At 35.0% G+C, this 21,319-nt stretch overlaps 1 protein-coding gene, 1 long non-coding RNA gene and 2 pseudogenes across 4 annotated transcripts in view; all 4 read right to left on the minus strand.

The window, feature by feature from the left end:
- LOC145807203 (calcium-transporting ATPase 3, endoplasmic reticulum-type-like) overlaps nucleotides 1-21,319 on the minus strand; it is a 241,058-nt pseudogene that overhangs the window by 138,090 nt on the left and 81,649 nt on the right. The gene's annotated exons all lie outside the window — the stretch shown is intronic.
- The window catches only part of LOC145807797 (uncharacterized), a 53,407-nt pseudogene that overhangs the window by 10,673 nt on the left and 21,415 nt on the right, over nucleotides 1-21,319 (minus strand). The window contains exons 4-9 of the transcript XR_014351185.1: nucleotides 20,751-20,852; nucleotides 16,899-16,953; nucleotides 16,615-16,700; nucleotides 13,803-13,950; nucleotides 12,801-12,906; nucleotides 12,632-12,685 (exon numbers count right to left, since the gene is read on the minus strand). The product of XR_014351185.1 is annotated as an uncharacterized LOC145807797 (transcript). The remainder of the gene's footprint in view (nucleotides 1-12,631; nucleotides 12,686-12,800; nucleotides 12,907-13,802; nucleotides 13,951-16,614; nucleotides 16,701-16,898; nucleotides 16,954-20,750; nucleotides 20,853-21,319) is intronic.
- LOC145807800 (uncharacterized) lies at nucleotides 1,314-2,615 on the minus strand. Its single transcript, XR_014351186.1, has 3 exons — nucleotides 1,977-2,615; nucleotides 1,727-1,826; nucleotides 1,314-1,438 (listed from the first exon to the last, which is right to left on the minus strand). It is a non-coding gene; the product is annotated as an uncharacterized LOC145807800 (long non-coding RNA).
- Nucleotides 3,265-7,069, minus strand: LOC114277071 (uncharacterized). The gene is made up of 4 exons (XM_028218897.2): nucleotides 4,746-7,069; nucleotides 4,393-4,650; nucleotides 4,193-4,298; nucleotides 3,265-4,098 (listed from the first exon to the last, which is right to left on the minus strand). The coding sequence occupies exons 1-4, from the start codon at nucleotides 7,067-7,069 to the stop codon at nucleotides 3,415-3,417; spliced, it is 3,372 nt and encodes a 1,123-aa protein (XP_028074698.2). The 3' UTR covers nucleotides 3,265-3,414.

Raw genomic sequence — 21,319 nt, forward strand, 5'->3', positions numbered from 1 at the left:
ATTCAGTTGTCCATATTTCTGAATTTGCCACTGTTCGACTCCTGGGAAGGCCCCACGAGGAGCCGTTCCCCAGTCCGTCTCCCTGTTGGCATGCGGCGACATGCTCTCACCATGGGAGCCACTCAAGTTTGTCCACTGACAGCCACGGGATATGTTCACTATCTCAATGTTTGTCCACTGTTAATGGAACTGATTCAGCATGCATTCTTTTCAGGTTCATCAGTTTTACAACCATACCCATGTCCAACATCCCTTGATCACAAAGACATTTACCAGTCCTAGAAACTGGGGGACCACATATTGAACTGGAACCACATTTGCTGAATGAAGTTTGAAAAAAAAAAAAAGGGAATAAGTGTGGCTGGACAGCACGACTATTGTTTATGCCATAATACTTTTTATAAACTTGAATCATTATCACCAGAAAGATTTGTCTATGGGTCTAATTATGGCTATCATACTGTCAAGTAGCTAACTCAGTCAGTCAATATACCTAAATTTAGGGTTTGGGTAATCATTATTGCTATTGTTTCATGAGTCAATGTTATTTGGCATTAATGATAGGCCAAATCAATTAACTAACCATGAACTAATCAATATTTTCACAGACCATAACATTTAAACACTGAAGCCAAGCAAAACTGTACACATTTTGTGCCTTTCTTCACCAATAATACTAACCATTTAGGTTCAAAGTATGAATCAAGGTGTGATCAGTAAGATAGATAAAGAGACATGCATGCGGATAAAGAACATAGCATGACAAGGTTCAACAAAAGCAAATATAGCATGACAAGGTTAAACATAAGAATTTGCCTCTGTTCTGTTCATGTAAAATTGGTGAACATTGAGAAAATCCTCAAGGTACTTTAAGTGGCAAATGTGGGGCCTAACCTGGGACCAATACCTTATTTGTAAGTAATATTCCTTTTTGTGGGACCTTTTGGTCATTTAAAAAAAATTTATAAAAACTGAGGGCTCTCTCATAGGCTCTTTTGATGTACATGGATGGCATCCCCTTGATGCTAATTAATGTAGTCATTATTTACTAAATAAATAAATAAATGGTGTAGGAATTTACATAGGCTGCAATACATGTATACAAATATGTATGTGCATGTATATATATATTTATGTCTCGGAAGTTGTACAAGTTCACTCTCAATTAGATCATAATTGTAACCACCAATGGTTATATTCAGAAGATGCCCAAACAAAATATGAGGTAAACAGGGATCTGCAAATGTTAACTACACAGATCAAACCCATGCATATGATGAGAGAGAGAGAGAGAGAGAGAGAGAGAGAGAGACCTCAAACAAAGTTAAATCACTACCAGCAGTTATGTTCCAGACAATTCTAGTGGCCTTCTCTATGCCAATATCTAATAAAGGTGATTGAACGGCATTTAATGCAGCATCTCTTGCTCTGGACTTTCCTACACAAGAACAAATACCACAAGATAACTTAGAGAAATTTGGCCACTCATCCTATTTCATCAGACTAAAACAAAGCCAAAAGCAAAATGCATAAAAAAAATAAAACAAAAATATATCTGTCCATACATTTTCCTTTCTTGGCTTAATTAAGGTTACTTATATTATTTATTTATTTTTTTTTTCGATGCCAAAAAGCCCAGCCTATCATAATCAGACCGACCACTAAAACAGAATACATTAACTGAGCAGCCACCAACCAGTAAACAAAATTGAGCAGACCAACAAACCTAAGCAGACCAACCACTACAAGAGACCAAACAGAGCAGACAGCAGCAAAGCAAGCCATACAGCAGCAGCAGCAGAGATTCACCACAGTAGCAAAAACCTCTGTTGCATTGAGATTTCATCAGCAAAAACAGTACTCAATTAGTACTCTATCACCCCAAAGCCAAAGGCCATCACTACAACATTGCACTCAGCAGCACCAAGGATCACCACTAAACATATCAGGACAACACTCAACAAACCAGTACTCACCTCAGTAGCAAAGAAACCTCTATTGCATACAGCAGCAAATAATCACCACGAAGCACCATCCTGCAGTAGCAGAGGTTCACTACAATAGCAAAGAAACCAGCAGTAGACAACTAAGGAAACAGAACTGGTGCCTTAAAGACCAGCAGTAGACAACTAAGGAAACAGAACCAGCAACCTGAACCACAAGCTAAGAACTCTCTGCCTGATGGTAATGCACACTCAAAACTGGTGCCTAATATTCCAGCAGAAACAGCAGCCTTATGCACACTAGCAGACTTCTACCTTACAAACCAGCACCTGAACTGGTTCCTTGAAAACTAGCCCAGAACTGAAACACAACAAACCTGCTACTAGCAGACTAGAAGCACCAATGCAAACTTAGAACTCTGCAGCCTGAAGCTAATGCACACCCAAACTGGGGCCTAGTATTCCAGTAGAAACAGCGGCCTTACCACACTAGCAGTCTTCTACCTTACAAACTAGCACCCGAACTGTTGCCTTGAAAACCATCCCAGAAGCATACCACAACAACTCGGATCTCACACCAGACCACAGTAACACAGATCAAACAACACAGGGACAGATCAGAAAGAAACAGAAATTAGCTAGACAGTAACCTTAGCCAAGGCAGACTAAAACCTGTTGAAGATGATGTACAATGTCATTGACTGAGTTACTTATATTACTTAATTCAGATAAGTATTCAGTGCTACCTTCAACATATTTAATTTCTTATAGGAATTCATAATATTAAAATTTAAAACCTTAGAAAAGCATTTAAAAAAAAAAAAAAGGATCGTAATTAAAATCTAGCCACTGAAGAACACAATAAAAAATTGATTTGGCCTATCATTAATGCCTTAAAAATCCCTAGGGATAGTTTGAGCACAATAATTTGACTAGAATTTTGAGCAGGCTGAATGTAATCATATCAAAATCGGACAGTACATAGTTCAGGTTAGGCAAGCACAGCACCAGCATTATGGTGCAGATGCCCAGAGGCAACACATTAAACTGCTCTGTAAGAAAGAGGCTCCAACACATCCACATCATCCCAAGTGTTGTTAGTAAACTCCTTAGTTCATTAAACATCACATGACACAATAATAGTACTACATTCAGACAGGTGCGGACATACATGACTATACTCACCTCTCTTGGACGAATGCAGACTTCTTTCTTCTCAAGATATGATATACCTAGATTCGCCCACTAAAAGTTAAAACCAGAGAGAGCAAAAAAACATAGTGTCAAGATGCTGATTTGACAGTCCAAGCCTATCATAGCTATATTTAACAACAAACATTAAAATAAAAAACACGGGTTGCCATACATATATGAAACTAAGAAATTTGAAATTTATATTCAAAACCAAATCATGTTTCAAAGATTAACATGAGAATAAATAAATTAAAATCAAACTAGTTGAACTCAATAGCTAGACATCCTCATCTAAATCATCTTCATCGATCAGTTGGTTATCAAGTGGAAGTGGTATATTGATTGTCGTTCCATCAGTATCATTTCTAGCCCAATTGAGGTTTTCATTCGCATCCACATGAGTGTCTTCAACTATCATATTATACGGCTCGTTATCATAGTAATTGTCAACATCACCATCACCTAATTCAGTAGTACCAACATCAAACACATCCCTCGCTTTTGTTTTAACAACAACCAACCAATTTTCATGCCTTACATCTCCCACATAATAAACTTGTGTTGCTTGAGATGACAAGACAAATGGTTCATCATTTAACCGTTCTCCAGTATGTATCAAATGTGAAAAATTTACAAGGTTAAAACCATATTCATCTATCTTGTAGCCTCTACTTGTGTTCACATCAGCCCAATTGCATTTGAATAGTACATATTTCAACTTGTCAAAATAATTCAGCTCAATGATATCAATTAAAACACCATAATACATGGTGCCTCCTTCAGTGGCCACACAAACCCCACTATTCTGAGTTTTCTTCGTCTCCTCGTAATTTTTAATTCGGAACTTAAAACCATTAACAACATATCGTTTGAATCGTCTAGCTAGAGTGTTTGGGCCTTGGGCAAGCCACTTGATTTCATCAGCAAGTTGTTGCTTTCTTGTGTCATCCATAGCTACAACCTGATATATTATATAATCCATTAAAATGATTACATTAATCTCTATGCTAAAAATTATATATGATAATAGTATTATTTAATAGCTACATACTTACATATGATCGAAACCACTCACAAAACTTTTCCATATGCATCTTATTAAGAACTTCATCAGTTAGACGACGCGGACGACTTTGTCTCTTTATATGCTCCTTGTGTTCTCTGTATGTTTATTCCTAACTTGTGTTACTATTGCAAGTATTAAAATGGGAAACTCAAACTTATTTATATACCATAACTCATAAATATTGCTTACATCCGATATGGTTGAATTTCATCATTGTTAAATAGCACATAACGATGTGCTTGTATCCATGACTTTTGATCAAGTTCGATATTCATTATTGCCCCTGTAGAATCTTCCACATTTCTTAAGGGTCGATTGAATACAGTTTCAATAGATTCCAAATACCGCGAACAAAATATTAAACACTCTTCAGCTATGTATCCTTCTGCAATAGAGCCCTCTGGATGGGCTTTATTACGAACATAAGATTTTAGTCGTTGGAGATACCTACATGAAAAACAGCATGATTATAGATCGACTAAATTGGATGTCATTGTGATGTGGATTAAAAACACAAATGGATACAAGTTGTCACACCTAACCTCTCAATGGGATACATCCATCTATAGTGAACTGGGCCAGCAATTTTAGCCTCAGTGGCCAAATGGACGACTAAATGCACCATAACAGTAAAAAAGGAGGGAGGGAAGATTCTCTCCAAATTGCATAAAGTCAGTACAATTCGAGATGCAAGTCGGTCAAGCTCTTCCACTTGCAAGACTTTGGAACATATTTCCCTAAAGAAACAAGATAACTCAATTAGAGGTGAAGCGACTTTTTTTGGTAATGTTCCTCGTAATGCGATAGGAAGAAGTTGCTGCATCAAAATATGACCATCATGACTCTTCAAACCTATAATCTTACGCTGTCTAAGTTGAATACAACGTGAAATATTTGAAGCATAACCATCTGGGACTTTTACCCCTTTCAAAACTTTCAAGAAGTCATCTTTCTCTTTTAAAATCATTGAGAAGCAAGCTGGAGGCAAATATGTCTTATTGGAACTGATCTTTTGTGGGTGAAGTTCACGTCTTATACCCATCTCTTGTAAGTCAAGACGTGCCTTCAAGTTATCCTTTGTCTTCCCATCTAAATTCAACAATGTTCCATATACATTATCAATCACATTTTTCTCTATATGCATCACATCAAGATTGTGACGCAATTTTTGATTTGCCCAATATGACAATGTAAAAAATATACTTCTTTTCTTCCATGGTTGTGTCTCATCACCATCCGCTTGTTTCTTTCTTTTTTTGTTTTTTTCATTTGCCTTTGTCTTCCCAAATTTGTAATCAAGGTCTTCTGTTTGCATCATGATCTCAAAGCCAGATAGTATATCAGGAGCTGATTCTATTTCTTGTTTGCCATCAAATGATGCTCTATCTTTACGAAATCTATGATCTTTATCCAAGAAACGCCTATGGCCCATAAAACAATATTTCCCTCCATGTTTTAACCATCGAGAATGAGTCTCATAATTACAAGAAGGACATGCAAGAGCACCCTTGGTATTCCAACCAGACAAATCACCATATGCGGGAAAGTCATTTATAGTCCACATTAGAGCTGCATGCATTTGAAAGTTCTCTTTGGAAGATATATCATAAGTTTGTACTCCAACATCCCATAATTCCTTCAATTCTTCAACTAAAGGCTGCATATACACATCTATGTCATTCGAAGGGGAGCTCGGACCAGGAATAAGCAATGATAGGATGAAAGAAGATCTTTTCATGCACATCCATGGAGGCAAATTATATGGGACCAATATGACCGGCCATATACTATAACTAGTACTCATATTCCCATAAGGGTTAAATCCATCTGCTGCCAACCCCAACCTGACATTGCGGGAGTCAAAGGAAAAATCTACATATTGAGAGTCGAATGTTTTCCAAGCCATAGAATCGGCAGGATGCCTCATTATGCCATCATTTGTACGACCTTCAGCATGCCATTTCATATAAGCAGCTGTTTTTGAAGACATGAACAACCTCTGCAATCGAGGCTTCAAGGGAAACCACCGTAAAACCTTTGCAGCCTTTTTCTTTCTCTTTTTAGATGAAGTACTCATATTATGCTGCAAATCATTCTCATTTGTTGCCCACCTTGAAGCACCACAATGACACACTTCATCATTTGCATGTTCTTTCCAAAATAACATACAATCATTAGGACAAGCGTGAATCTTTTCATAACCGAGACCTAAATCCTTAATAATCTTCTTGGCATCATAAGAGGCTTTCGGCAAATTTGCATCTGAAGGAAGCATGTCTCTCAAAATTTGAAGCAACATTGTGAATGAGTGGTTGCTCCATCCATTAAGACATTTCAAGTGATACAGATGCACAATTGCTGACAACTTGCTAAAATTCTTGCACCCTTCATACAAAGGCTTCTCAGCATCTTTCAGTAAGTCGTAAAATTTTTGTGCCTCTTCATTAGGATCTTCTTGAGGTCGTTGCATGCTTGGACCTTGATCAGATGGTTCTAGTAAATTACTTTCTTCTGCATATTCATCTATATTTTGGGTGTGCATGGGAAACACGTCCCGCAACATGTCACGTATATCACCATACTCAGGTCGTATTTCTTCATGGCTTTGACTAGTTCTACTAGAAGTCGTTGCAGACATAATTTCCCCGTGAAGATACCAACAATTATAACCCGGACTAATTCCATAGGATACCAAGTGATCATGTACAACTTCTAAAGTCAACATGTATGAATTCACACATCTCATACATGGACATGAAATTGTTCCATCATTAGATACATTGTGAGAAGCAAACTCTAAAAATTCTTTAATCCCTTGCATATAATCTCTTGACAATCTACTCTTCTTCATCCAACTCTTATCCATTGATAATTAACTAAATTGAAGTACCATGAAACAAAATGAAAAGTTAAATATATTATATAAAGAGTTATCTATACTAATATAAAAAAGCACTACACAATTTAGTGTAGGTACACATAATTGAATTATTTGTATATGACTTTTCATGTATATCTTTTCCTAAAATTGAACTATTTTATATTTGATACGTTTCATTTTTTTTTTATTTGTTTTCTTCAATTTCATTTTCACAATTTATGTAGCATTTTAATTTTTTTGAGTTATGATTTTTTTTACCCTGTCGACTCCATTTGATGGAACATAAGGCTTAGTTTGGTTTGGTTATGATTTTTTGCTGTCTTTCACGTGCACATGCAAATACATAATGAAAGTTTGGTTGTTGAAGGTTACGAAAAATCTCTTGTACAATACATTATATGGTTTAAACTCCATGATTAAATTTAAGTATTACATAATAGATAAGAAAAATCTCTAGTATAATACACTATTTCTAAGAAAATACTACAATTCTACCTTAGTACATAAATTTTTTATGAATTAAAGGGAAAACAATAACATTGAAAAAGTAATCCACACTAAACTTGTGGCACATCGATTGGTGTCCAGATTAGGGATTCAGCTTTTATTTGAGTAATTATAACATGCAGCATTCTACTCACGTAATGTATACAATGTACACGTATAGTTTTTTTAGTATCTGTGTTTCATAGTTAATAATGTGTCAAGAAAACAATCAGCTGCAAAGCTAAAGCTATTAGCGAATGGGTCCAACAATATATATCAAACTCTCAAAGAACTTCAAGTACTGCATGCATAGTTCATTTCTAATCTCGCTCTTTTTTCGTCAGTTAAATCACATTCTTCTACAGCACCATTTATGCGTGTGACAAGTAACACCAAAGTAAATGATAACAAGCAGACACTGATGTGAAAGAGAATTGTATAGGAATAGATGACATCAACATCATCAAGTTCTAGACACTAAACAGAAACAACTTAACTTGTAATATTAAATGTTTAGCACAACCAATATCAACAAAATTAATTCACAAGAAAGTCACTAATTAAGTGCTTCCCCTCCCAAAAAATTAATATTTTTTGTTCGCAGATACATGAAACGAAGAAGTAATAAACCAATAAACAATTAACATTATCCTCAAAAACTAACATTCCAATCCTGCAGCAACAGATTCCAACACTAATTTCAATCAAAGCTCACAACATAGCAGAGATTCACAGCTCAAGATGGCATAAATAACATACCATAGTGCAAAAATAGTTACCGACCGTGGTAAAATAAAATGACATCATTCGGAAGAAATCAAAAAGCTGCTCAAGTCTCCCAAATGGATAACTCTCAAACAGCCTAATGGATAACTCACAAACAATGAAACCTAGTTGTGCCACCAGTACACTAGGAGCAGCCCCATTGCACATCTAAATGTACCCAAAGCATCAATGACAGCAGACCAGTGCAGAACAGCAAAAGCCAACCACAAGCCACAACCCCCTTACTATTAACACTACCTCCCACCCTTACAGTCATGCATAACAGAGTTTAACACACAGAGTTGAGAAGCCAAGAATTCAGACTAGTTGCAGGACACACCAGAAAGCACACTAGAAAAAATTTGAATATTTGTATTGTTTGAATATAAATTTTCAAACAAAAATAAAATATTTGACTATAAACTTTCCCCCTGATTTGAGTAAAATTTCCCCCTATTATGCCAACTCACAAATAAGAGTGCCTTGGTGACAGAAAGAAATATGGTTCTAAGGGATTGTTTGGCTTAGCTAAAAAGTCACAAAAAAAAATCATAAAATCATAAAAAAGGTCAAAAATTCCTTCCATTCTCTCTACTATTTGCATGTTTTTGTGTAGAAGTCAAAATCATTCCCAAACACTAATTTTTTTCACCTCATATTTTAACTAAATAGGCACTAAAAAGTTGATTTCCAAACAGACCATAATTTCTATGACCAATTATTGCAAGTGCTTGAAGAACTAAAAGTGGTTATGCAATATATACATCAGGACATGACAAGCCGTAGCACCCACAAAACATCCCTAACCTCAAGAAGACAAAAGTTGAACTTAATATTTATATGTTAATGGAAACATCTAGTGGGTTCACTTTTTCAAATAATAATATAAGGAGATATATGTACATGAGTATCATTTATGCCACCATTGTTGTTCCAGAAAGAAAACTCTTTGTGCAAAATTGTAACTTTTTTTGTTTGAGAAAAACAGTGGTTTTGGCTGCTATAAGTTATTCCATGTTAAGTGCTTCTACAAACTCTCTGTTGCAGTTGACTTAGTGGTGATGCATTCTCCTCAATATTCTCTTTTTTATCATTCTTAATTTTATTTCCTTTTTCTTTTTTCTTGGTTTATTTTTCCCCTTGACTCTCCTTAATGGAGGTAATTAAATGGGATAATCTCCCAAGGTGTTATAGTGATTGGGTTGATCTCTATGGCCCGTTAATCTCAATCTTTGAATTTTTGTTGAACATACTACTGGTTAATCTCAATCTTCTTCAAATTTTCATTGAACATACTATACATGAACTGATTATCAACATATAGTGTTAGCATTTTATATTTAAAAGTTCTCTAATATCATACGCATCTATTTAATAGATATATAACAACAACCATGGGAATTCCCCAAAACAGATAGTCAAGGGATGTCCTCTGGGCTCATTGCTTCCCAAAGGGGCTAGTCAAGGGATGTCGTTTGGGTTCATTGCCCCTTGTAGATTTCTGATGTGTGACTCGGCACATGGAAATCTAGGTCGGGGTCAGTACATACATATATTGAATACCAACAATTTTTTTTTTCTATTTTCTAAATTATTTTTCCAAATCAAAATCATTCAAGATGATCATGAAATCCTTCAAAGTAGAGAAGTTTTGGAGATATTAGAAGCACTGAATGGAGTGGCAAGTCGTAGATTAACAATGAATTTCATTGACCCAAACTTGACCGAAGACAGTATAGGAAAAACATAGACAGAGATAGTAGAAGAAAGGGAGAATGGCAGAGAGATAAACCGAGAGACAAGAAGAAAGAAAGGGATAGAGAAAGAGAAACAGAGACAGAGAAAGCAAACTGACCTTGAAATCACAGTGGGACGATGATGAATGCTGCGGGGAAGGATGAACGCCGATACGTCGCCGCGGGGGAGGATGAGCTCTGATGCTTCGCCAAACAGGGGTGCTGGACTAGGGCACAGTTTTAGATGAGTTGAACGATTTTATTTTTTTTTTTTGGACTGAAATTCTGATATGTTATCCACTCCTCACGAAAAAAAAATCTGATTTCGCGCGAAATCAGAGTTCAATTTGGCGGGCCTCTATTTTGATTGGCTTTTTAGTAACGGTTGTGTACAAACCGTCATTATTAAAAAATATATTGCAGCGTTTTAGGTAAAAAATGTTACTAAAAATTTAATTTTTAGTTGTGGTTAATAACCGCTACAATAGCCCATCTGTAGCAGCATTTTTTAGGCCGCTGCAATAAAAAACGCTGCTAAAACCTGATTTTCTTGTAGTGGCCAGAGGCCGTTTTGACAAGAGCGAATGGATGGGCCAGAGGCCGTTCTAACAAGAATTAATGGATGGGCTAGAGGCCGTTTTGACAAGAACGAATGGATGGGCCAGAGGCCGTTTTGACAAGAACGAATGGATGGGCCAGAGGCCGTTCTGACAAGAATGAATGAATGGGCCAGAGGCCGTTTCGACATGAATAAATGAATGGGCCAGAGGCCGTTTCGACATGAATAAATGAATGGGCCAAAGGCCAGTTTGACACGAATGATAGTTTGACACGAATAACAGTTTGACATGAATGTATGAATGGGCCAAAGGCCAGTTTGACCTGAATGATACTAATGAATTGGGCCCGAGGCCGTATGATGTGTTTGGAACCGCAGTTACCTAACTTACATATGTCTATGTATGTGTGTATTAGTTAGAAATATAAACTGGGCCCAAGGCCGTTTGAGGTATATTATTCCAATGTATATTCTTTATTTGATATTGTTCACTGGGCTTTCGCTCACGCTCATTCATGTGTTTGTAGGTGAGCCAAGAGAGGTCCAGACCCAGCCTCAGTGAAGTCTGTATGGAACAACCAAAGTTTTGAAGAGTCAGCCCTTGCGTCTCACGCACGAGACACGTCTTCGCCCTTTTGCCATTCTGTGTATTTTCGTCATGTTGGCGAGGACTTTGGTATACGTCTGTGTATAGTTTTGGTTGGCTGACTTAGATTTGAATGATGCTGTCTGTACAGAATCTTATGCTACTATACTTTCTTATTAACATATGTAAATGTGGAATGTTATGATGTGCATATAAGCACAACTCTATGGATAAAGTTTTAAATTTGCTTCCGTTTGGCCCCTTTACTCTGATGAGTTTTGTCTTATTTGGTTTGTGGCCGTAGGTAATCTCGTGATTACTGGCCGGTTATGGCCTTAACCCATAGGGGCGGGTTCGGGTCGTGACATGTATTATACATGTACGCAATGGTTTTTGGGTTTGATTTAACATCGATTGAATTCCCGTTGTTCCATGACTAGAGCATCATGAACTGCACAAAACCCTAATCCGTAAATTGGATTTTTTTCTTCTCAAAATCATTACAAAAACCCTAAATTGTGGATTGGATTCTTCCATAAATTGCTACAGATTAACAACCACCATCGTAGAAAGCAAAGTACAAATCAAAATTGAAATCTAATTGGTGGTTGTGATCCAAAATCATCAAACCCAAATCTGTAGCAAAGGGATCAAAGATAGTAAAGAACTGAGCCAAAATCATCAACAAGTTCAGGTGCTTGTCATCTAGGCAACGAGTTGCCTTCGTTACACATATCTGATTGTCGTCACCCATCTTCAAAAGTTGTCGGCCGATCATTACCCATCTTCGGTAGTTGTCAGCAGGTCATGTTGCCAAGTCGAAAGAATCAAAGAAAATGAGTAGAGAGAGAGAGAGAGAGAGAGTCATGAGGGAGAGAAGCAGTGAAATGAATGGTTGGGGTATTCATATAGTGGCATAGCTGTAATTCTTGCAAAATCCAAGGGATGTTTAAATAATTTCACCCATTAACACAGCTTTCTGCATAAACTATAAGCTGAGAAGCACCTCTTTCGGTGGTTGCAATAAACAGCTTATTTGGGGCCAAAATAGGCTGTGTTAAGCCATAAGTCGATCCCATTAAGCTACACCAAATACTCATTTTTAACTTAATATAAGTTAAAAGGTGATAAAAGCAGCTTATAAGCTACACCAAACACCTACATTCCAAGGGAAACTAACCCACAATAGTGAAATGCAGTAATCAGGTACACATGTGCAACACATTTGACAGGGGCAGAGAATACCACTCTCTATCAATAACAAGAAAAAAGTAGCAATTCATGTCATTTGTCTATTAATTTTAACAATATCATAAAGAAGCAGAAAATGTACCAACATGGCAAGATAATAAGCGCCGATACTCAAAGAGAGAATATGAACATCAGCAAACAAGGAATGTAATCAAACTACTTACAGGAAATGAAAGATACAAAACAACAATCCACTCAGCCCAAGACAATGGCGTCACCTGCAGCACAAAATTCAAATATTTTAATTAACAACCTCATGTAAGGGGGCAAAAAAGTCGAATCATAAAAAAGAAATTGCAGTAAATAGATAGAAGTAGAAGATAAATCACTTACGGAAAAAAGAATAGACAGAGGTCGCACGTACAAGATAAGAATATGAAGGAGCATGGTCAGTACAATTGAACCAACAAGCCACAGATTACTCCAGGGCGGGATAACACTAAAAATAAAGTACAGGTTAGTGGTATTTATTTATTTTCTTTTTCAAACAACAACATCTACAACTGAGAATGAAAGACAAAAATATGACTTTCACTTATAATAGTAGCTTGAAATTATAAAAGATGGTTAACATAGCTGACTCTGAACCTATCATTGGTCAACAAATACAGCAGGAATTTTAAAGAAAGCCTTGATCTCTGCACCTTCTATCTATAAATATATAGTACAAAGAACAAACAGAATTCCAACAATAAACTTCCCGATTTGAAGAAAATTGTTTACATTTGGAAGGGAGTCTGAGGATTTCAGCATCTCAACTGCATTAAAATAGGCCAATTGAAAGGATGGAAGTTTTGGCATTGTATGTGTGCAGAGTCTTCAGACCTGCAAGTGTGAATGTGCTTGGTTGTGGAAACATTGGGTCAAATGAACAGTTGAGATTTTATTTTATTTTTGTTTATTTAAATATATATATATATATATATATATTTAGGAGAAACAGAACAACCAAATTTACAAGTGGTCAATTTTGTTCTTTCAAAGCCTTTAAACTACACTTTGCTTTGCAAACACTATTTTCAATGGTATTCTTCATGCAGTTTAGTTTGCTGCACTTCTGAGAAGCCAAGAAGTAGTATCTTAATGAAAAGCAGTATTCCAAATCTATCACCTTTAAAAGTGTTTCATGGCCACTTGTATTAGTGAAAAATTAAAAATCTTTATTCTTCCCTAATTTGATTTTATACAGTACCTTATGGGAAGAAGATGGAAATCCAAGAAACTAGCTATAACCATGTTTTTACATGTCACACATTCAGCATTCAAATGAATCGATTTGGGGACAGAGACAGTATCAAAGTTGAGATGAAGTTTGAGGTTCAAGTGAATACTTACAGGAGAGATTGATTTTCACTGAGATTATTCAATGCATTGAACATCTCAACAACAACAAGCACTGTCATTGACACAGTTGATGGGTGCCGATCATTGAATATACTACATGGATAACTTGTATCCCTTGTGAACAAGTGTCAAAATTCATCTGAGATAGTGTAGTACAAAATGTTAGTGTAGAAAAAGGATAATTTAGGGGCATGCACAACTAATAATTTTGTTGAACAGAAAATCAAACCATTGTCAATGCAGATCATGGGATCAACAATAAAATGCTGAATGCTTATTGTTGAAAAAAAGACATATGAAGTGTTAGCAGAGTCCTTTTAAAAATAATAATAATAATAATTAAGTTCAAACCAAATTTAAAATTTCCATTTAATTCCATCATGTAAAAGACTAAATGATACATTCATTAGAACAAACCATTTTTTAAACTTGCAGAATCGAAAATTCTATTTATATTACTCTGTATCTATGCAACATGGGTATTTCGACAAACATATTGTACCTGTACCATGTATCTCTTCAATATATCTTCATAGTTTGGCGAAAATGACGTCGTTTCATGCATTATGTAAACAAAAATAAAAATAGAACTGAATCGTAGTGAATCGTAGTGAATCAAAATGAATCATAGTGAATCGTAAATTGAATCGTACGATTCAATCAATTTCTGATTCAACAGCACAATTCGAATCTTTTTTTTTTTGAAACTTGTATCTAATCGTATGAATCGAATCGTGAATCATATGATTCTGTCAACCATGGGTATTTGTACTTCGTATGGTACTTCTTCATGCATATTGTACACGAAAAATGTACCAAATTTTTTTTTCTTAGTTTTTGCTGTACCCCAGACACACCTAGTATGTACTGAAGCCATACCATACCTTAATCAAAACAATATTTTGTTCTATATAGAGGTAAAATTAGTTTCATTAGACATTATTTATTTGTTCTTTTTTTAAGCTTAGCATGATTTTAAAACTAAGTTATGACTTGTAAGTTATTTAATATAATGACATGTAATTTTTGTTTATACCTTTACTTTTTGCCATTAAATTGTAAGTTGGTTCTTCTTAACAAACTAAAGCATTAAACTAATTTTTGTATTACATTACTCAAAATCAAAAATAAAAATATGTTTTTACAAACGGACCTAACTGTACTTGTACCCTACCTTTTTTAGATTTTACCATATCGACTCTCACCGGTATCGTACCAATACACATACCCGTACACACGCTTCGTAGCTCTACATAGCTGCTTATTGTATAATTTGGTTCTGAATAGAAACTGAAAGACACACAGCCCAGACGGCAGCTAGAATATTTTCACAGCTAGATGTAAAGTCATAGCAATTTGAAAGATCAAATACAAATATATTGACAATTAGAAATGGGCAAATTACATATACCCCCTCGAGGTTTAGCAAAATTATAGATACCCCCTGAGGTTTGAAAAATTACAGATACCCCCCTGAAGGTACTATTTGCATAACAAATTAGGGGGTAAATTGTTATGAAAATATAAACCTCAGGGAGCAATTTGTTATGAAAATATAAACCTCAGGGGGGTATCTGTAATTTTCGAAACCTGAGGGGGGTATCTATAATTTAGGTAAACCTCGATGGAGGTATATGTAATTTGCCCATTAGAAATTATATAAAGGGAAGCCAAAAAGAAGAAAGTGAAGCAATTCCATTTACTATTGTCAAGCCAAGTGTGAACATAAACTTGTCCTCAAATTTGTAGACCATCGCTTTAATATGTTATAACCGATAAATCAACTCATAATAGGGACACTGATGCAAGGTTAACCACATTTTTTCAGTCAGCCTGTAACAAATTTGGAGACATCTAGCTCAAAATTAATTAATTATAGGTGAAGAAACCTCTAGGCCACATGAACCAAGCTTGGACGGCTTAGAGAAGCAACGTGGGACAAGTCTCTAACATAGCCAATTTTGAAATCAATCCTAATCTGATATTTCCTGAATTTCCAACTTCATGGATTAAAGTGGGAATTAAATTCTTAAATATCTAGAGCTGAATTTTCTATTGGATTTAGCTTGAATTTAAATTAGAATAAAATAAAACTCAAGACATTTCTGTCTAAATTCTAAGTCTGGATTTTCCGAAATTTGGTCAAATATTTCACTATTCTTCCAAAATGTATTTCTTTGAATTTGGATCTGTTTATATTAAGACATCTAATGTGCAAGGGTGGAACCAGGATTTATATTGGGAGGGGCCAAATTGACGTACCCTTCAACCCCTTCCTCAACCCAACCATTCAGCCAAACCCTTTGAAACAGAGTAGCATGTGTGTATATATATGTATTGTATTAATAGTTTATATCCATAAAAACATAGAGAAGATAGAGAAAGGCACAAATCATAATTAACCAATGTAGGTAGTTATTAATTAGGAAACCCAATGATAATTTCAAAATTTATCAACACAAAAAATAGAATCAGTGGAGCACCTACAAGATATAAGGGACTGGAAGAGGCCACTAAACAAATTTTGTTAAAAAATTAAAAAACACGAGAGGCCAATAATGGAAAACAACGTATTTCTCATCTTTCATGTATGTACAGAAATATATATGTGGGTGAAATTAGTGAACTCAAGGGTGCCATCGCCTCGTTTTGCCTGTATGTAGTTCTATCCACACTAATCTGAAGTCAAATTTTGTTGAGTTTATAAAGTTGGCGACTTTCAAAAGCATGGTCTGATGTCATACAAAACCAAAAACAAACGCAGCAAATATCACACAGTAGTCTAATATGAGATACAACTTACCAATTCAACATATGGTAATTTAGGCCCACTATCAGCAAAAACAAACCACCATATGAATCCCGCAATGGTGGCAAGTCCAACATAAGCTACAAAAACCAAATAATTCAGTCATACAACAGTTCAAAAAATTGAACTAAAATCAACCTCCTGCTATTGATCTTTGCAAAACTTGAATAGTGAACATGTGAAATACTCGTCCAAATTTCTCTCATGGATATGCTGTAAGAAGCATTCTGCAAATTGGACCACAAGGTGAAAAACAAAGAAGTGCTAACAGACTATACCTCCAATAACTAGATAACGAAAGAATAGCCAACCACTGACAACAGCTTCATTAACCTGCACATTCAAACAAACAAAAAAGTAAAATCATAGAAATAAGAAAGTTTTTCCCTTTCTAAGAAAAAAAAAACACTTGAACGCACTACTAGATTCACAATTCAATGAATTATACAAGAAACAAAGAACCATCATTATGGAATTGTGGAAACTGTAATATTATTTTGAGGGGAGATTAGTGCGTTTAATTATTGTTTCCTAATTAGTATTTAATTCTTGGTATATATATTTAGAGCTTGTAATCGTTGTTTATGGAGATAATACACATATTGTTTGTAAATTCACATGGCATCAGAGCACATACCATACCCTAGCAGCAGTCGCCATGAACCCTACTGCCCAGAAAATGGCCCACTATTAAGAAAAAATTTAACACAAAACTTTTCGTACCCTCACATATCCTTTTAAACAAATGGAGGCTGGGGGTATCAAACCCACCCCACCTCCCACCCCCTCTTCTTTTCTTTTCTTCCTATTTTTGAGGGTTAGAGCAGATCCACCGAGTTCGTATACAGAAGAAGAATGCACCAAGAATAAAAATATAAAAAGATAAATTTCAGAACTTTTTAGTATGCAACAAGTTTTCAACCGTACTAATGCATATATTATACAAAGTGCAACCTCTTGTGTGGCACGAGTTCACATCTTAAATTTGTGGAAGAACTTGATACGAGTATGTATTCCAACACTAATATGCTACAACATATTTCTTAAGACAATCCACTAGAAGGTACCATCAACAAATAAATTTACTCTTCAATTAGATTTTAGTTAATAGAGGTGACTTTACAAGTGTAATTTTTGTAAAAGACATGAAAATAGGATGGTTTTAGACTTTACCAGGAAATAATTTAAGGTATTCAACTTCTCAACTCAAACACTTGGAACTGCAATCATGTCAAAGCTCTTCCATGCTCAAAACAGAATTGGGAAAATCTTTCACAATTAAAATGCACCCCACCAGCTTCTTGCTGAAACAGCTATAACACATTTCCTTTATTATTATTATTATTATTTTTTTAAAGTTAAGGCGATAGGCTAAATACTTTTAACTCTTATGACCTAAGAGCATGGACACTCGTAATAAAATGATGGACGTCGGACATCAACACTCATTGCATACTCCCCGATACATGTGAGCCACTCATCCAAACCTGTCCTACATATTTTTTATCCAAACCTGTCCAACATATTTTTTTTTTTTAAACCAAACACACTTCGAACATTTGGGAGACACACATGTCCATTGCTTAGACACACACAAAACACACTGCAAGTTTGAAGAAAATTACTTGGGATCCAATAATAAAATAAAAACAATGTGGATATATAACTTAATCCCCCTCTTTCAAATTTTTTAAATTTTAGGAACAAAGCCTTCCAATTTTTTTGTGAATTGAACATTCTAAAAAAGATATTTGAACTTTTTGTTCGCACTTCTTTTCTAATATGTAGAATGTGAAAAGTGGTTTTTATTGTTTAGCTAACAAAAGATATATGTATTTCAGTATAAAAAATGAAAGAAATTTTTATTTTTTTTCAATATATATTTATTTTTTGTTGCGTCCTTGGTAGTGTTGTATGCTATTTCTTGGAAAATTATCATGGTGTTGTCTTTGTATCATGTCATATCTGTGTCTCGCATCCGTATCATATTTCCTACCATATGAAATTTATAAATCATTTCTACAATTCCATGTTGACCTTGATAAAGTCAACCTAGATAAAGAGTTAGTTTCTCCACAAGAAATTTTCAACTTTTTGTAAATTTAACTTCCTCTATTCTCCATGTCAAAAAGAACATTGAGCGCATTTAAGGTTGTTCATCTAAATAGAGGAAAACCAAGTGAGTCATTTCAGCTATTTTACATGTACAAGGATACCTATAGGCATGATTGGTTGTGTTCGTTTGTTGCTATCAGTTTACATTTTCCAAGAAACAAAGAAAAATTGGCAAACTATTTTCCAGGAAAATTTTCTAAAAGCAACCCAGTTTTTAGGAAACAACATGAAAACTGTTTTCACCAAAAAATCAAAACAATATGAAAACGACGTATAAACAATATGGATGTTTTCACAAAACCACAACTAAACACATGTGAGTGCAAATCTAATAGTATAATCTTTCTAATTCAAAAGCTTGGGATACGAGGACAATATTGGGATACAAGGACAAAGTTAAGTGTCAGCCTGTTCAGATTTGGTGTTAGTATTACAGACTCACTTAATGGTGGCTGAGAAGTCATAAGCATATATAATATTAGAGGTTATTTTGCTATATAAACAATAAATTATATTATTTAAAAACATAGAAAACTCGAGCTTTTGTTTGTAAATTTTGCCAATAAATTATTTATAGTTCAAACATTTTCTTATAGCTGCACCTGTATGGAGAAGTCTAGATCACCATCACAACTATGATTGCCTTTGGCAACCTATTCAACCTAGGTTTCCAGCTCCAAAAATGATAAATTCCAACCATGTAATGAAATTTTCTCTTTGACCATGTTTCATTCTGTTCCCCTCTTCTTCCATTGGTAACAGTATCAGTGTCCACACTTTCGCCTATACTATATCATCTTTCATGGTCCGAACACGGGGGTAATGTGACAAGCCCATGTAACACAATTCTTGATACCAAACACAATGGAAGGTCCAATACTAGCATTAACCAAAAGTTTTGTTTTGTTTATGATGCATAATAGACAGATGCTTACAGTGTCTATTTTTCACTTTTCAAAAATAAATAAATCAATCACATCTCTTAACATTGCAGGAACAGTTCACAAAAAATAGAAAAATAAAAATAAAAACTTTCCACAAGTGCTATCTAAAATCAAACAATTTCCTTCAAAGACCAACAATCATACAATTCTATAAAATTTTGAATTTTTTAAAGACAATAGATAGCATAAACCATTGAAACATAGGTCTAAATAAAATTATCTATTGTAAAACCCTATTATCATCGGGACATATTCTGCCATCTTGAAGCACCAATGGATTTTACATAATTCGTAAACGAAGAAAAGTTAATCAAACTCTAAGAGGCACCGACATGGTGGGTACACACATGTCCATGTGTATGGATTTTACATAATTCGTAAACGAAGAAAAATTAATCAAACTCTAAGAGGCACCGACATGGTGGGTACACACATGTCCATGTGTCTGACACACCATGTAGCGTGTTAATGTTTTTAATTATTACTTTTTCTGTAGGATACGTTGGAGATACTTCATGGACACATGCCCTGTGATTGGATACTCAGAACACCTTCGTAGATTTTTCTTATAATTTTAGAAAGCTGATTTGAGGAGAAAAGTAGAAAAAAAATAAAAATACGCCCACATATACATCGATATCTCTCAAATCTATGTATCCTAAACTTATATTTTTATACATAGTGAATAAAAATGTATAAAAATATCTTTTTCCCATATTTTCTGTGTCCGTATCCTAAATTTTTAGAATCCCTGCATCCTGTCTCCGTATCCATGCTTCTTAGATCAAACTTATGCTTCATCAAGTTACCAAGGAGAGAAAAGCAACAAAGGTTCAGACTCTTACAACATCCTTTTCTAATTCAAATGGTTGTAAGGTTTCAACTCTCTATTTTTTTTTTGTGCCTTTTACAAGCACCACACATTAGCAGCCACATAGTGATCAAATTAATTTAACAAAAACAAATATCATAGTTCAGTTGTAAATTGTATTATACGGAATGGTTAAAAGTGACTAAAAGTAATCAAATAGCAGAAGACCACAAAGTTATAAAGGACATAGATTTGATTACCTTACGAGGTTTAGCCTTCATCACATCACAGTCTGGCTTATTAAAACCAATAGCAGAGGCAGGCAATCCGTCAGTAACTAAATTTACCCAGAGCAGCTGGACCTGGAAGAGAAAAATCAATCACTCAACTTTACTTCGCTATGGCATCAAGGAAACATAAAAATATCCAATAAAATAACATATTTGAAAATAGAATGAGGACATAGCTTTTAAGTATATGGATGAATTTATTTTATTTATGTCACAGTTAGTGTTCTAAAAATAGGTCGTAATCGTTACGTAATGCTATTCCCTAACTGTATGGGCAGTTACCACTACTCATTATGGCTGCTATAGAGGTATTATTGAATTTCACGGCCGTTACTATTGTTACATAACAACGGCCAACACATTTTTGCGCATTTTCTCTTCTATCAGCTTCTGTTTTTTATTTATTGAACATTATTTTTGTATGTAGTTCTAACTTGTAAGTTTTATAAGTTGAGGGAAAATAGATTAAGATGGTTTGGTCATATACAACGGAAACCAACAAAGGCAGTAGTAAAGAGTTGCGATACAATGATGGTAGA

The sequence above is a fragment of the Camellia sinensis genome, chromosome 14, assembly GCF_055761805.1.
Source record: "Camellia sinensis isolate YWXY chromosome 14, ASM5576180v1, whole genome shotgun sequence".
NCBI classification, from domain to species: Eukaryota; Viridiplantae; Streptophyta; class Magnoliopsida; order Ericales; family Theaceae; genus Camellia; species Camellia sinensis.

Excerpts from the sequence above, each read along its gene's own strand:
- LOC114277071 (XM_028218897.2), bottom strand. The coding sequence starts at position 7,069 with ATGGATAAGAGTTGGATGAAGAAGAGTAGATTGTCAAGAGATTATATG. Across the intron at positions 4,651-4,745 it reads TGGATGTATCCCATTGAGAG|GTATCTCCAACGACTAAAAT; the intron begins GTTAGGTGTGAC and ends TTTTTCATGTAG. Across the intron at positions 4,299-4,392 it reads GAAATTCAACCATATCGGAT|AGAACACAAGGAGCATATAA; the intron begins GTAAGCAATATT and ends ATAAACATACAG.